This window comes from Thecamonas trahens, assembly GCF_000142905.1.
Source record: "Thecamonas trahens ATCC 50062 unplaced genomic scaffold supercont1.1, whole genome shotgun sequence".
In the NCBI taxonomy this organism is placed as follows: domain Eukaryota; order Apusomonadida; family Apusomonadidae; genus Thecamonas; species Thecamonas trahens.
In genome coordinates, this window is record NW_013657679.1 from 289,919 (window position 1) to 304,140 (window position 14,222).

The following is a 14,222-nucleotide window of genomic DNA, read 5'->3' on the forward strand; positions in this document are numbered from 1 at the left end:
GGCCGCCGCGAGCGAGCCGGTCGGCGGGAGCTTGCCCGCATGGTGCCTCAACTGGATGCGCTGCGCTAAGCGCTGCGCCTGGCTGGCCAGCAGCAATCGCGCTTAGCCATCGGGAATCAGACTAAGACTCTAGCTGCTCGCGAAGGCGCTGGGTGAGGTGAAGGACAGTGGAGACTGGATTGGCGGCGCGGTGCTCGGCGACCTTGGCCTCGGCCTCGTCCAGAGCAGCCTGCAGCGAGCTGTTGGTCTTGGACGAGGCGTCGAGGGCGGCCTCTAGCTCGGCGATGCGGACTTGAGCGGCGGTGTTGGCCTTTTGTAGAGCAAGGACCGAGTCCATGTCGGGGTGAAGGGCTTTGAAGGCGGCGACCTCCTTCTTCCACGCCTCGATGCCACCGATGGCGTCGCGGAGCTGGCGCTCTGCACCCTCGAGAGCGTCTTTGTAATACTCGCGGTCTTGGGCGGCGAGGGCGAGGGTGCGGACCTCGTCCTCGAGCGCGTTGTTGGTGGCGGTCAGCTCGCTCACCTTGCGGCGCAGGACGTCGTTGGACGCCCGCATGTCGGCCAGCTCGACAAGAGCTGCGGGCTCGACCTCGCTCGAGAGCAGGCGCGTGTGTCTGGGTGAGCTCTGCGCCCGTGACCACCGCATCCGCGATGCGCCCAGACTCGGCGACGCTGGTGGGTGGTAGATCGGGCCCGGGACAGCGAGCTCCGCCAGGTCGACCGCAGCATCGGCGTCCGAGAGACCATGCTGGGCAGCAGCGGCCGACTCGCCACCGCCATCGGCCACTGCCCGTTGCAGCGAAGATTCCAGCTCGGCCGACTCTGCGGCGGTCTCTGCGGCGGCTGCGGCGTCCGAGGCGGCGTCTGCGGCGGCGTGGAGGGCAGCGAGCGATGCTCGCAGAGCACCATGACCCGGAGACCGCCCGAAGTGCGAGCCGCGGGCAAACGAGTGCGCAGGCGCTGGCGCTGGTGGGCCACCATAGCTCTGCAGTGGGGCCCAGCTTGTTGTGCTCGAGGCATACGGATAGCTCCTGCGCGGCGAGGCGTTGGGCACTGCCGTTGCGCCCACCGAGCCCGCCAGCTGGGCCCTCACGGCCCGTGCATGCTCGACCTGCTCCAGCACCGACGACCGAGTAGCCGCCTGACGCATGTTTGCTCGAGACCAAGTGCAAGAGCAGAGCTGGCTGTACCGGCCAAACTGAGCTTCACTTGGTTGCTTCGTAAGTCGGCCACTGCGCTCGTGCTGAGCACATCGCTCACACCGCTGCCGCTCCACTTTTTGGAGTTGGGATGTTGGCACAACTGCGGTGGATGGTTCATTTCGAGGATGTTGCTACCTGTCACCGCCGTGACCAGAACAGCATGTCATTCGTTTGACATGGACCGTGTGATTGTCGCTGAATGGGAGATCGTTTTTTTTTTTTTTTTTTTCCCCGTCCTGGGGGCGGGAGGGGGGGGGAAGCGGGGGAAGTGTGTGGTAAGAATGCCGTTTTTTGATGGTAGCCAAGCAAGCCGGCACGCGGTGGGTAGCCTCAGGACAGTAGTAGGCAGCTCATTCTTTCGATCACTTGTCGCCGCCGCTTCTGTACGTATTGAGGAAAAGGTGTGAGAGAAGGGTTTGCTTGTGTGTAGTATGCATACGTGTCCTGCACTGAGAGTTTGCATTGTGTAGGGGGAGTGTGGGGAAAGTGGAAGCTCTGTCCTTGGCCGGTGTGGAACAAATGGCCGGAGCTGTCGGTTGTCGGCCGAGTGGAAGATGAACCCACGCGAAAGTGGGACTAGGGCGGCGCGTTTGGTGCTCTACAACGAGGATTGCAGGCACCAGCAAGCATGTAGAGATGGAACACATGCTGGGCAGCTACAGGGGTGTGCGGTCACTGTGTGCATGCCCAGAAGCAGTCACAGCAGGCGAACCCCGGTGGTGGTGCCCCATGCGGGACCGTTCCGGACCTTTTTTTGCCATTGGGAACAACAATGGTCCATTCGAATTGGGGGAATTGGGAAGAGTGGAGCCGGCCATCTTCGGGCACGCGGACAAGTGTGGCTAGGCCAATATGGGAGGGGGAGGGCGAGCGACTCACCAGGAGGAACACACACGGCTGGGACAGACAACACACACTTGTCTGGACATGTCGTTGCTGGTCTGTGCGTGGCTTGTGCTCGCAGTGGCTTTGCTTCCAGGCGTGGTGGAGGCGGCTTGCCCGCCTGCAATTACTATTACGCAGCCGTCTGACTTTTCCTACATCACCTCGCTCTGCTCTGACAACGCCAACATACTTCGGATCCGGTGTCCGACGTGTACAGACTTGAGTGGTCTCCCTAACCCGTTCTCGGCGACGGATATTGAGGTCGACTGCGAGGGCGTCAGCAACCTTACTTCGCTGGCCGGACTGGAGCGTGCCACCGGCGGTCCGTACTACACCTCCATCGCCAGCTGTCCAGGAATCACTGACCTGTCTCCGCTGGCGGGCATGTTTGTTTGGGAATTGGTTTTGAGCGATTTGCCAAGTGTGACGACTTTGAGCGGACTGGAGACAATGTCGTGGGATTATCCAGCCTACTTTAGCGCTTCTTTTCTGCCTAAGCTCGAAGATGTCTCTGCCTTGCGCTTCGATCTTCTCACCGACATTGACGAAATTTACTTTCAGGACCTGCCCATGCTTACTGAGGCAGACTTGGTGTACTTGAACAATGCAAGTGCCACAGCTATTGAGATCGTGCGCCTGATCGGAGCTCCGGACTTTCGCTTCGATCCGCCTCGCCCCTTTAGTGTTTCTCCCGGCGCCGACATGTGCAGTTACGATGGACAGCCTCCTCAGGCATTTCTGGATTTGTACGGAGCTGTGTCAATCTCTGGCTTGCCCATCACACGCAACTATTGCCCACTAGTCTCGGTCGCCACCAATGGCAAAAACCTGCATGGCAAGAACTTTGGAGTGCTGGGCGCGATCTCGTTTCGGGTCAACGAAGCGACACCTTTGGCTGAAGACGGCGCGCGGATCGACATCGAGTTCCCCGACGGATTCACATTTGACAGCAGCACTTTCGCTCTCGGACTTCCGGACAACAGCATTGTGACTGCTGGCCCGATTGTTTCCGCGGGCATTCCACGGGATATGCCTGCACTGCCGCTCCCACAGCCACAGTCTGTGACACGCACAGGGTCTGTTGTGTCCATCACGTTTTCGTCGTCCGCCGGCGGATTCCCTGATCTTTACGAGCGGTACGGTTTCTCACTCGAAGGTGTGACCCTGCCGCTCGAGCCTGGAAGATACGAGTTGAAGTTCAAGTTCTTCAACAGCTCGTCATCGAGCGGAGTTTCGCCCAGTTTCAGACCGGATACTGTTGATAGCGCCGCTGTCAAGATCGACCCGCTCAACCCTCCCAGGGTTGACAAAATCAACGGCAAACCTGCGTACAACGGTGCGTTTGCCGGCGGCGAGCGGATCACCATCACCGGTACCGACTTTGGCGTCTCGCAGGCCGACGTGGCCAACGTGACGATTAATGCTATGCTCTGCAGCGATGTGAACTGGATTAGCTCAACGATGCTCTCATGCATTGCACCGGCTGCGTCGAGCATGGCTGACATCGGTGTCGCAATGGTTTTGAGGTCTTTACCCACTCGTCGGGCATCGCGCCGCCATTACCATCCGGCGTCAGCTTCCAGTACAACTACCCGGCGGCGCACGTGACGGCCATCAACGGCCAGTCGGCCAATTTTGCGCTCGACTTTGACGGCGGTCAGGCGCTGACACTTACCGGCACCGACTTTGGTCTCAACCCGAGCGATCTCGAGTCGATTACTATCGGGTCGATGGTCTGCGATAAGACGTATGTGTCGTCGAGTTTGGTTACTTGCCTCACCACCTCGTTCACTCCTGCCGACTACTCTGCTGCACAGGCCGGGTCTCTCGAGGTTAACGTGCGGACCACGTCATCCGGTGCTGACGGCACGATGGCTGCGCCTCTTGCGCTTGCCTTGGTAACCAGGACGCCGACGGTGTCGCAGATCAACGGCGCTGTGTCGGCGACGGGCTCGATTCTCGGCGGTGAGTCGGTGACGCTGACCGGGACAGACCTTGGCTTTGGGCAGAGCGACGTGCTCGGCGTGTGGCTCGCACACCAGGCGTGCGCGTCGGCGGCATGGGTCTCGTCGACCGAGGTGGTGTGCGTGACGCCTGCGGTGCCCGACGCGGTCCGCGGGCCGGCGGTGGTTCAGACCGCGTCGTCAGGTGGCGTCAACTCGACGTCGCCATCAGTGGTAGAGTTTTTCTTCCGGCGCGAGGCGCAGTCACTGGAGGAGTCGATCTCGTTTGCAGTTGGCGCGGCGTCGTCGCTTGCGCTCGCGTTCTACTGGCTCATCGCGCTGGTTGCTGCCGTCGCTGCTTTTTCGCTCTACAAACGGTCCAAGAACAAGAAGAAGGCGCTCGAGTGGTCGCGGTTCCGGCAGGTTTCATTCCTGGAAAAGCTCTTTACTGACCACTCTGTCCTGGGCATTGCCTACTACGACGAGTCGCACCCGTTTACCCGCTTCTCGCGCATCATCACGCTTGTCCTGGAAGTGCTCGTCAACTTTCTCTCGGTCTTCCTAGTCACGGTCGTCGCGCCTGCAGTGTACGAGGACTCTGAGGCGTCGCGGCAGTTGCGCCGCGAGACCAACACGTCTGGCGACTGGCTGCTCTCACTCGCCATGGGCACTACGCTCTCCATCCTGGTCGGCAAGCCGCTACTGCAGCATGTGCTGGAGACGTCGTCAAGCAACATTGCATCGGGCTCGCGCTGGTCGCACCGCGCCATTGCCCAGGTTGCGGCCTCGTTCATCGACCTGGTCCTCCTTGCCATCAACATCATTCTTTGTATCGATCCTGGGCTGCTTCTCACGTCGCACCTTACGGTGGCGATTGACACCTCGAACCTACTTGTTCGCTTTGTGGCGAACATGTTGCTCTCGTGGGTCATCACCGAGCCGCTCCTTGTCCTCCTCAAGATGAAGGTCTGGCTGGACACAGTCATCCGCACCAACAAGTACACCGTGTCCGAGCCCGACGCCAAGGCTTCGAACGTCGTCAAGATGACCGCCTTCTTTACCGACCGTGCCGACTCTGACGAGTCGGACGGCCACGGTGTTGTCTCGGTTCCGCTGGCGACAGCAGCAGTAGCAGCCGACGGCTCGTCGTCGGCCCTTAATGACCGCGAGAGGTCGTCCAAGCTTGGCAGTTTGTCGTCGTCGTCGTCTCTGGCTGGCTCTGGCTCGGGCAGCAGCCGTCGGCCGATGCAGCCGCCTGGCGCGGCATCACCGGCGTCGCGGGCTATGTCCAGGTCGCACCACAAGCAGCGCATGTCGTCGTCGCTCTCGTCTGAGGTTGTTGTCATTGCCGACGACGCAACCATCGGCGGCAGCGCGGCACCGACGCCGACGCGGACACGGAGCAAGCGGACGCGCCGGTCACGATCGTCCGACAACCGCGGCGGCGACCGCTCGACCTCGCGGAAGGCCGCTGGCGGTCTACTCGACGCCCTGCCCGAGGTTGGCACCCGCCCGCTGCAGCGCAGCCGGTCCGGAAGCAAGGCCGAAGGGCTCAGAACTGCTGCGCTCAACGACTCACCGCTGCTCGCAGTCCAAGACTCGACTCCGATCTCGATCGATGCTGTCGACATTGCCGATGCCCAGGCGGTACGCTCGCCGGTCTCACGCACTAAGGCTGCCATGGCTCGCACCAACTCGCTGCCGTACAACTCGTCGTCGCGGACAAGAGCAGGACGGCTGGGAGGCGCTCCGTCCCGGCGCGCGTCGGACCGCGACATCGGCCGTCGGCGCCGGACGACCTCTGGCAACCAGGATGGCACCGCCGTGGCTGCGGCGCGCTCGCCTCTGACGCGCACCAATTCACGTCAGACCGACGCCATGCGCTCGCCACCGCGGCTCTCCAACGTCGACGACATGTCGACCACCGCAGCATCGCAGACCCAGTCGCCGTCGCGGCGCGGGTCAAGCCTCTCGTCGTCGGTCCCGGTTGGCGCGACCAGCTCGGTCTCGCCGGCTCGCACTGGCTCGAGTCGCGCACTCCGGGGCTCGCCGTCGCGGCGGGCTACCGCCATCCCAGGCTCGGCGTCCAAGCCGGCCATGTCGGTCAGCCGCCGCGACTCGCTCCGACCGTCAGCGTCGCAGCGGCGCGGCTCGTCGCCGCTGCTCCAGTCGCCTGCCGAGACACAGACATGAGCCTCACTTTCCATCGTAACACAATTCTTTTACGCCTCAACCTTACTACGGCTCGGCTTCCACATGTTGCAAAATGGCCTTGGCGGCTTCGTGGAGCTCGACAACATGGCGGACGTCGTGCGCACCGCCAGTGTCGGCACGGGTCACCAGCTTGCAGTAGCGTACCATCCGGCCGAGATGGCCCGAGTCGGTAAGCAGCTGGCCAAGTTCGGCCTGCGGCGCGTCCAGCATGAGGAGGAAGAGCTTGAGGACCGAGGCCTCCACAAGGGTGGTGCCCGATGTCTCCAGCCGGGTCAGCTCAGCTTCGATGACCTTGTGCTTCCGCAGGAGGGCGACGAGCTGCTGGAACATGAGCGGGACTGCCGAGGCCGAGGCGACCACAGTGCGAATAAGACTGATGGCCTCAGCACGGAACGGCAGTGTCCAGTTGAACCGCTCAAACGAGGTGCCCGCCACCAGCGCGCCCGAGAGCTGGAAGCATGAGACATTACCGAGGAGGCCAGTGAGGATAAAGGTCATGATGCCCGAGTGCAGGAGCTGGACGCCGAGCTGCGGCGAGTTGGAGGATAGAAGCGCCCGCCAGAGCGCGAGCCGGAAGGCACGCTCCTCAGCGTAGAACGTCGGCGCGTGGATCTCGACGGCGTTGAGGTCAAAGGCCGACGCAAGCTGGGCGTACTGGTTCTTAAAGGTGGTGATCGAGAGCGCCACCACGTTGTAGGTGATGAGCCGGGCAAGAATCCTCGGCTGGCCGGTCGAGACTAGGTCGGCCACAAATGCGTTAAGCTTGACCATCACGGACCGCAGCGGGTGGACCGAGAGCGGGGAGGCCGCGAGCACCACGTCGGTCTGCCCGTACAGCGAAAGCACCACGTCAAGGACAGAGAGCTCTAGAATGAGATCGGTGAGACCAACTTGGCCGACAAAGGCAAAGAGGCCGAGAACGGCCCGGAGAAGCCGTATCATCTCATCCAGGCTCTCAGCGTCGACGCTCGAGCCGCCAGTCTGCACTCCAGCCTGGGCCACCTGGTGGTGGGCGAGGGCCTCGAACCAGAACTGCTGGAAGGCGCGGACAAGGACGGCGATGATGGTCCGGAACGAGGCTTCGTGCCGCGCCACATCAGAGGGCCCAGCCACGTAGTACTTGATGTGCTCAAAGAGCGTGTAGCACGGTGTGACGAACTCGTCGATGTCGCCTACCAGGAGGCCTTGCTCCTCGAGCAGCGCCGCGGCCCGGACAGCAAGCTTGCCTGGCGAGAACGGGAGCTCAGTAGCAACGCCAACCTTGTGCAGCCAGGGGAGAAGCCGCGGCGTGAGCTCCAGCGCGCGGAGCAAGCCCGGGTTGCCGACTGCAAACACGGCCCGGAACAGACCGAGAACCGGTCCGGTGTAGTGGTCGACGGCCGGGTCGTTGGTGTTGAGTACGAGGGCGGCGAGGACGGCAAAGATGCTGCACTCGGTGGCGACACCCGACACGGCATAGCCGTCGACAACCAGCTGGTGGACTACACCGACGACCTTGATCTTGGTCCGCCAACTCTCGACCCGCGACTTGAGCCGCCGGACGAGCGCGCCAACAACATGCCGCTGCTTGAAGGCGTGCAGCAGGAGCCGGATTTGCCACGACGAGCCGGCATCGGCTGCGCCTTCGTCAGAGTGTGCAAACTTGGCCGAAATGAGTCCGAGGAAGGTAACCGCCTCGGCGCGAACGTCGGCATCGTCGTCGTCGAGGAGGAGGACCACTTTGTCGAGAACGTGAAAGTCGAGCAGGAGCTGAACATGAGATGGGTTGCCGGAGAGGAAAGCAGTACCCATGTGGACGATGCCGGACCGGCGCTGCCGCCGGGTCTCGCGCCCGGTGAGCGCCAGGTTGCGGACGTTTTCCCCCATGACTGCCAGCGCGGCGTAGTAGTCCCAACCGCGGTGTGGAACTGGGGCGCGGGCGTCACCGTCAAACTCGGTCGGTGCGTCGACCACAAACGGAGCCCATTCGCAGAGCGCCAGCGGTGCGCCGCTGGCAGGCTCGGTGCCAAAGTGGGCCACGATGGTCGAGTGTAGTGTGTTGAAGACGTCGAGGGACCAATGCAGGCCCTCGTCCTCGTAGTAACTCTGCAACTCGGCCTCCATCGCGGTCCGCCACACAGCGGCGGGCAAAAGCTTGGAGACGGTGGCCGCACCCAGGCGGAAGCCCGTCGCGTTTGTGGCCTGCCTGGCAGCTACAACGTCGGCCTGATCGTCGAGCGCGCCGTCCTTCTCCAGCGCCGCCAGCTCGTCGACAAGCTCGTCGTAGGTAATCTCGGCGTTGCTGTCCGACGCCCGCGACGCCCAGGCACCGCCAGTGCCTGTGCCCTGGGCCACCTTGGGCAGGTACCCGTGGCTAACGTCAACACCCATGAGCGAGAGCCCGCGCTCCGCGAGGCTCAGCTCGGGACCACCAGCACCGGCACGCTCGACAACATAGTCTTCGAGAGCCGACGATGCAAAGCTCGCCTCCTTGCCAACATAGAGGCGGACAAGGTTATTGACCAGAATGTTGGTGTAGTCGCGCATGCCTGGTGCGCCAATGCAGCGAGCAAGAAACGCTGCGAGCTCGGCGAGCAGGGCCGGGTCGCGGGTGCCCGAGGTGTGGCGGAGACAGAGAATGCCGAGTGCGTCAACAACACCTGACGTCATGATCTCGTGGATGAGGAGCGCAGCCTGATCCGGCGGCATGGTCCCGCCGCCCGGAGCCAGTGACTCGGCGCCGGTGGTGCTGGATGCCCGACCGATCGACCTGCCGGCCGACGACGGAGTGGCCGGGCGAGCATCGAGCTCGCCGTCGACGCCCGGGTCGAGAAACGCGACCACATGTTCGATGTAGCCCAACTGGAGCGAGAACAGCGTTGTGTCGAGCTGGCCGGCACGGGACACAGCCGAGTCCAAAACCCGGATGCGGTTCCAAAGGTCGTGCTCCACAAGCAGCTCAAAGTCCTGGTTCTCCATGTAGCGCGAGGCCGCAAAGCGGGCGCGGGCCAGCGGGCCGTTGGTCGACGAGCCGGCACCGATGCCGCGCGGCGTGCGGGCCGCAAACAGCGGCGTGCTCAGCAGCTGCTGCGGCGTCGGCCGCATTTGCGGATCCGGGTGGAGGCAGAGCGCAATGACTTGCAGCAGCTGGGTACCAAGCGATTCGGCCTCGGAGCCGCGCGGGGCAGCGAGCCGAAACTCCGAAGCCCGAGCCACCGACGGTGATGGGTCGCCGTCCTTGACTTGCGAGACAAGCACGGCCTCGCCAGATGAGCCGATGGCTCCACGAACTTCGGGCTCGTCGTGAGGTGCAGAGCCGGAGTCAGAGCCAAGATCTGCACCGGTCGCACTCGGGGTACGGACGTAGGGCAGACCGATGAACGGGTCGTAGTACTCTACTGGTGTTCCGCGCGCACTCGACGCCAGGCCATACGCCGGCGGTGGCCGCCCGAGCAACATGTGATAGAGAAGAGCACCGAGGCAGAAGACGTCGTACTGCGGCGAGAGCGCAGCAATGCCATCAAAGTGCTCCGGCGGCAGGTAAGGGTTTGAGCGCGCGTTGAGATCCGGTGAGAGGGTCGGTGCGGTGACAACTGACCAGCCGGTAGCGTCGTCGGCGGCAGTGGTAAGCTGAACCATGTCGCCGAGCGAAGCCAGGACAACCGAGTCACCACCAGGAGCCACGAACACTGAGTTGGGGTTGATGTTGCGAACGATGACGCCCATGCTGGCGGTGGCGGCCAGGAGCGATGCGAGCTGCGCGCCCCAGAGGGCCACAATGCTCCACTGCGAGGGCGCGCCAAGGAAGCAGCACCGCTCAAAGACGAGTGTGAGCGGGGTGTAGTCGGCAAGGCGGTCAAAGGCGACGAGGCGCTCGCGGAGCCGCGACCCGCCGTCGGCGCCGGCCCCTGTCCCGCGCGACGACAGCGCCGACGAGAGGACCGAGCCAGTCGAGTCACCCCCTGTCTCAGCGTAGTCTCCGTGTGCTTGCGCCAAGATAGGATGGAGGAAAAGCGAGCGATGGACGGCCAGCTCGGCATCGATCTGGTCCGAGAGCGAGAGCGGACGACCATGAAGGCCCACGCCGACAACGGTGCGGAGCGAGACGAGGTCAAAGATGCTGACGGCGACAGGACGCTCAAAGCGGCCAGTACCGTTGTCGTCTGAGTAGAGCATGCCGGCGTAGAACGTCCTCGGAGACTCGCGAGTGAAGACGGTGGGCGAGGTCGTAGTCGAGGCCGGCAATGACGGTGTTGTCGAAAGCAAACTGCGAGCGCTCGCGGGCAGCCTGCGAGGTGGCTCGCGAGCCGGCAGGCTCGGGATGGAGAGAAGCAGCAAAGCGCTTTGCGAGAGATGTAAGCTGGAACGCACCGAGACGTGATTGCTGGAGGTTCTTGAGGCGCAGAAGCGCGGCGTAGAGCCGAGATGTCTCGCGGAGCCAGAGATGGTAGCGGACGTCGAGTGGATGGCGGGCGAGGCCGCGGGGAATAGTCTCGTCGGAGCCCTGCGAGCCGGCGGCAAAGAGCGAGGCGAGGCGCTCGAGAAAGGTGACAACGCGCGAGAGTGGATCGCTGTGATGGAGCACAATTTGCAGTGCGGTGTCGCCGACGCAGAGGTTGGCGGTGAGCTCCTCGTGGAACGGGCCAGGGCCAACAAAGACCTCGCGGGTGAGCTCGGCCACAAACGTCAGCTCCATCGACTCGATCCAGGCCAGAAAGTTGTTTGCAGTCCGGAGGGCGAGCGGGAGCTTAAAGTGGAGCCGCAGAAGCGCGTAGACCTCCTGAACAGAAAGCCCACCACCATGGATAAACTGAGCCAGTCCCTCGGGATACCACTCGCGCGAAGGGAAGCGGAGGGCGAGGTCGTGAGCAGTGGAGATGTGGGCGTGCGACGGCGGATCGGCCACGTGAGGGCGAAGGAGGATGGCTTGCTTGATGAGCTGTTGAAAGTGGGTGCCCTGAGTCTCAAACGCAGTCGTCTGCTGCGTGAGGCGGGCAAGGGCCTTGTCTGCAGCTTCGCGGTGAGCAGCCTGCCTCGAGGTCCAGGCAGTCATGGCTGCCGCCTCGATGGTGGCGTACTTTTTCTCCGAGAGAGCAAGGCCAAAGTCGGCAACCTTGACCAGCATTGTTGTGCGCTTGACGAGCCAGGTCGAGACGACAAGCTCTGTGTCTGAGACAGCGTAGACGCCGCAAAGAAGCTCGTCGGTGTCAGCCGAGTCGGAACCGCCGAGAGAAGCAAGGTCAAAGGCGCCCTCGGGATACGAGGCGTCAAACGATGGCACAATGTCGGCAGCCGCAGAGGCCTTGACTGCAGCTGTGGTCGCGGGACCAGTGCGGGCGCCTCCGAGCGTCATACCGTAGAGAGCGTGGATGGGCAGAGTCGACGGCGCAACGGACCGCGCATGCTGGAAGCGGGCAGGGCCCTTAACGGGCTGAGGGGGCTCAGGCAGCGATCCGGTCGCCAGTAGGGTGTGCAGGTCGACGTCGGACGAGGTTCGCTTGAAAACGGCAACTTCTGCAGGATCCAGCAGCGCGTGCGATGACATGTCGGTGAGGGGCCAGAAATGTCGACAGACGACGGCGAGCGAAACGGGCCGCCGGAATTGAGCGGCGCGAGCTGGGCGGCCGAAAGCGGTGAGTCGAGACCTAAAACGGGACCGCTTGCCGATGCAGCCGGGAAGTTGTTCTCGTTGCGGCCTGGACTCGAGTCGCGGTCAGACGGCGGGGCCGACATTGCGCCCATGTCGGCGGTCTCCACTTTGCCGCCGACCTGCATCTCGCGCAAGTACTTGACGACAAGCTTGTCCTCGGGCGGGGGCGGAATGAAAAACTCAGGGTCGGCGTCGTGGACGTGCAGTGCGCCGCTGAGGGCTGCAGAGGCAAGGACGTTCGAGCCGGGCAGGAAGTGAGCGGTGGTAATGGCACCGTAGCCACCAGGAAGGGTGTGCGACGGGCCGAGCTTGGGGACGTCGTCGGGGTGGAGCGGCGGTTCTGTGAGGGCGGCGACGACGGTCTCGATGGCGTCGACAGGCCAGAGCGAGGTGAACGATGACTGCCAGCCGTCCATACCAAGGGCAATGACCTCGAGGCCCGGAAGGTAGACCATGCGCGGCTTGCGGACCGAGGCGTCTGCAGCGAGCGAGGCGACGACGGCCGAGAGCGCAAACGAGTAGACCTGCGCGGCGGACGAGCGACTGGAAGTGTAGACGAGAAGCATCGACTTGGAGAGGTAGATAAGATCGCCAACAATGGCGGGCTGGGAGAGCCCAAGCTGCTGCTTGGAGACCGAGTGGATGACTGAGCCAGTAATAGGCTCGATAAAGTGGACCATGCTGTCGACGGCCGAGGTGTTGACAACGATGACGCCGGCGTCGACATCTAGCGACAGGACGCCGACGTCCGGAAGGGTGGTCCCGGGGCGGAGCGGAACCGGGGCGAGGGTGTCAAAGTTGGCGTGGCCAACGTTGTACGCGCCGAGCGAGCCGTCAAAAGCAAGGGCAAAGACTCGCGAGGCAGCGTCGTCGACGGCAAGCGAGTGAATGGCCGAGCCGCCGAGGTCGGGCTCAAAACGAAAGACTTCGGCCCCCGTGAGGACCGAGTACTCGACGATAGTGGTGTGGGTGGCGGCGATGACGCGGCCGACGTGCGAGGCGGTGACGACGCGACGAAAGCGGTCATCGCTGCCGGAAAGGGCGAGGCGGATAGAGCGGACGTGGCCAGTGGAGATGACTGGCTTGGGCACGAGCTTGGCACGGAACTTCGTGGCCTCTTCCTGAGCCTTCTTCCTCCGCATGCGCTGCTTGCGGAGACGGATACGACGGAGACGCTTTCTGCGGGCTATCCGCTTCTTCTTTTCCAGCGGCGAGATGTAGCGGCGCTTACGCGAACTGCTCTTGCTCCGCTTGCTCCGCCTGCCGCCCTTGCTCCGCTTGCTCCGCTTGCGGCCCTTGGCGCTCTTGCCGGGCGTCGACCGCTTCCGCAAACCCGCATTTTTCCTCCGCCGCTTTCGCGAGGATCGCTTCGTGTTGGCCTTGCTTAACGGCTTTCGTGCCGGTGACGGCGATGCCGCCGGCGACTTCCGGACGCGACGGCGACGTTTGGGCGACAATTGCTTGGCGGCCTCTGCATCAGCCGGGGCCTCACCTGGTGTCTGGATGCGGACCTGCGGCACATTGATGACGACGGGATCGGTCGGCGTAAGTTTGGCGTGCTTTGGCTTGGGCGTGGGTGCTTGCTTGCGTCTGGGCTTTGGGGCTGGGGTGGAGGTGGAGGCGGAGGCGGAGGGTGGGGCCTTGGACTGGGGGGGTGGGGCTCCCGCCTTGGGTGTGGGCTTGGGCGTGGGCTCGGGCTCGGGCTCGGGCTCAGGCTCGGACTCGGGCTCGGGCTCGGGCTCGGGCTCGGACTCGGGCTCGGGCTCGGGCTTGGGTTCGGGCTCGGACTCGGGCTCGGGCTCGGGCTCGGGCTCAGGCTCGGGCTGGACTGACGGCGCAGGCTTGGGATCCGCACCGTAGTCTTCGGAGGAAAGATCGATGTCTACCGAAGACGAATCAGATGCATCCAAAGGGCCTGACGCAGGCTGGGCAGTGTTGCGGGGCGAGACCATGGCACTGCTTGATGCTGAGTTGACGGCCGGGTCGACGGTCGAGCCGACGGCCGAGTCGAACACTGGGTCGATGGTTGGGGCAGCGGTTTGCGGTTGACGAGAACTAGCACCACCTGCAGGACCAGCCGAGCCTGAGCTACCACCTGAGACTCGGCCGGGCTTGCCGCCAGTGGCGGAGCTGGCCTTGCCTGTGGATGAGTCCTGCTTGAGCCACTTGGAGACCTTTGTGGGCGCAAGCGAACGGGCAGACCTCTTGGTGACGGCGTCGTCGCCATCCCCGGATGATGACGACGATAACACGATATGTGCTACGTCTGCCATGTCACACAACTCGTTCTCGGTCGCAACGAAAGCTGATGAGTGCAGTGTCGGACTGAGGAGGGTGGGTGGGGAGCGA

The 14,222-nt window shown here is 63.5% G+C and overlaps 3 protein-coding genes across 3 annotated transcripts; 1 reads left to right on the forward strand and 2 right to left on the reverse strand.

Annotated features, from left to right (window-relative positions):
- Positions 1-121: 121 nt before the first annotated feature.
- Positions 122-1,150, reverse strand: AMSG_00141 (uncharacterized protein; the record flags this gene model as incomplete). Its single annotated transcript, XM_013907549.1, has 1 exon — positions 122-1,150. The coding sequence occupies one exon, from the start codon at positions 1,148-1,150 to the stop codon at positions 122-124; it is 1,029 nt and encodes a 342-aa protein (XP_013763003.1).
- A 417-nt stretch (positions 1,151-1,567) lies between these two features.
- Positions 1,568-6,751, forward strand: AMSG_00142 (uncharacterized protein). Its single transcript, XM_013907550.1, has 2 exons — positions 1,568-1,585; positions 2,109-6,751. Exon 2 carries the CDS (start codon positions 3,818-3,820, stop codon positions 6,221-6,223), a length of 2,406 nt encoding a protein of 801 aa, XP_013763004.1. The 5' UTR covers positions 1,568-1,585; positions 2,109-3,817; the 3' UTR covers positions 6,224-6,751.
- Positions 6,237-13,825, reverse strand: AMSG_00143 (serine/threonine protein kinase; the record flags this gene model as incomplete). The annotated part of the gene is made up of 3 exons (XM_013907551.1): positions 6,237-10,423; positions 10,473-11,839; positions 11,881-13,825. 3 exons carry the CDS (start codon positions 13,823-13,825, stop codon positions 6,269-6,271), a joined length of 7,467 nt encoding a protein of 2,488 aa, XP_013763005.1. The 3' UTR covers positions 6,237-6,268.
- Positions 13,826-14,222: the final 397 nt, after the last annotated feature.

What these genes read in the sequence shown, in the direction of transcription:
- AMSG_00142 (XM_013907550.1), top strand. Translation starts at nt 3,818, where the DNA reads ATGGTCTGCGATAAGACGTATGTGTCGTCGAGTTTGGTTACTTGCCTC.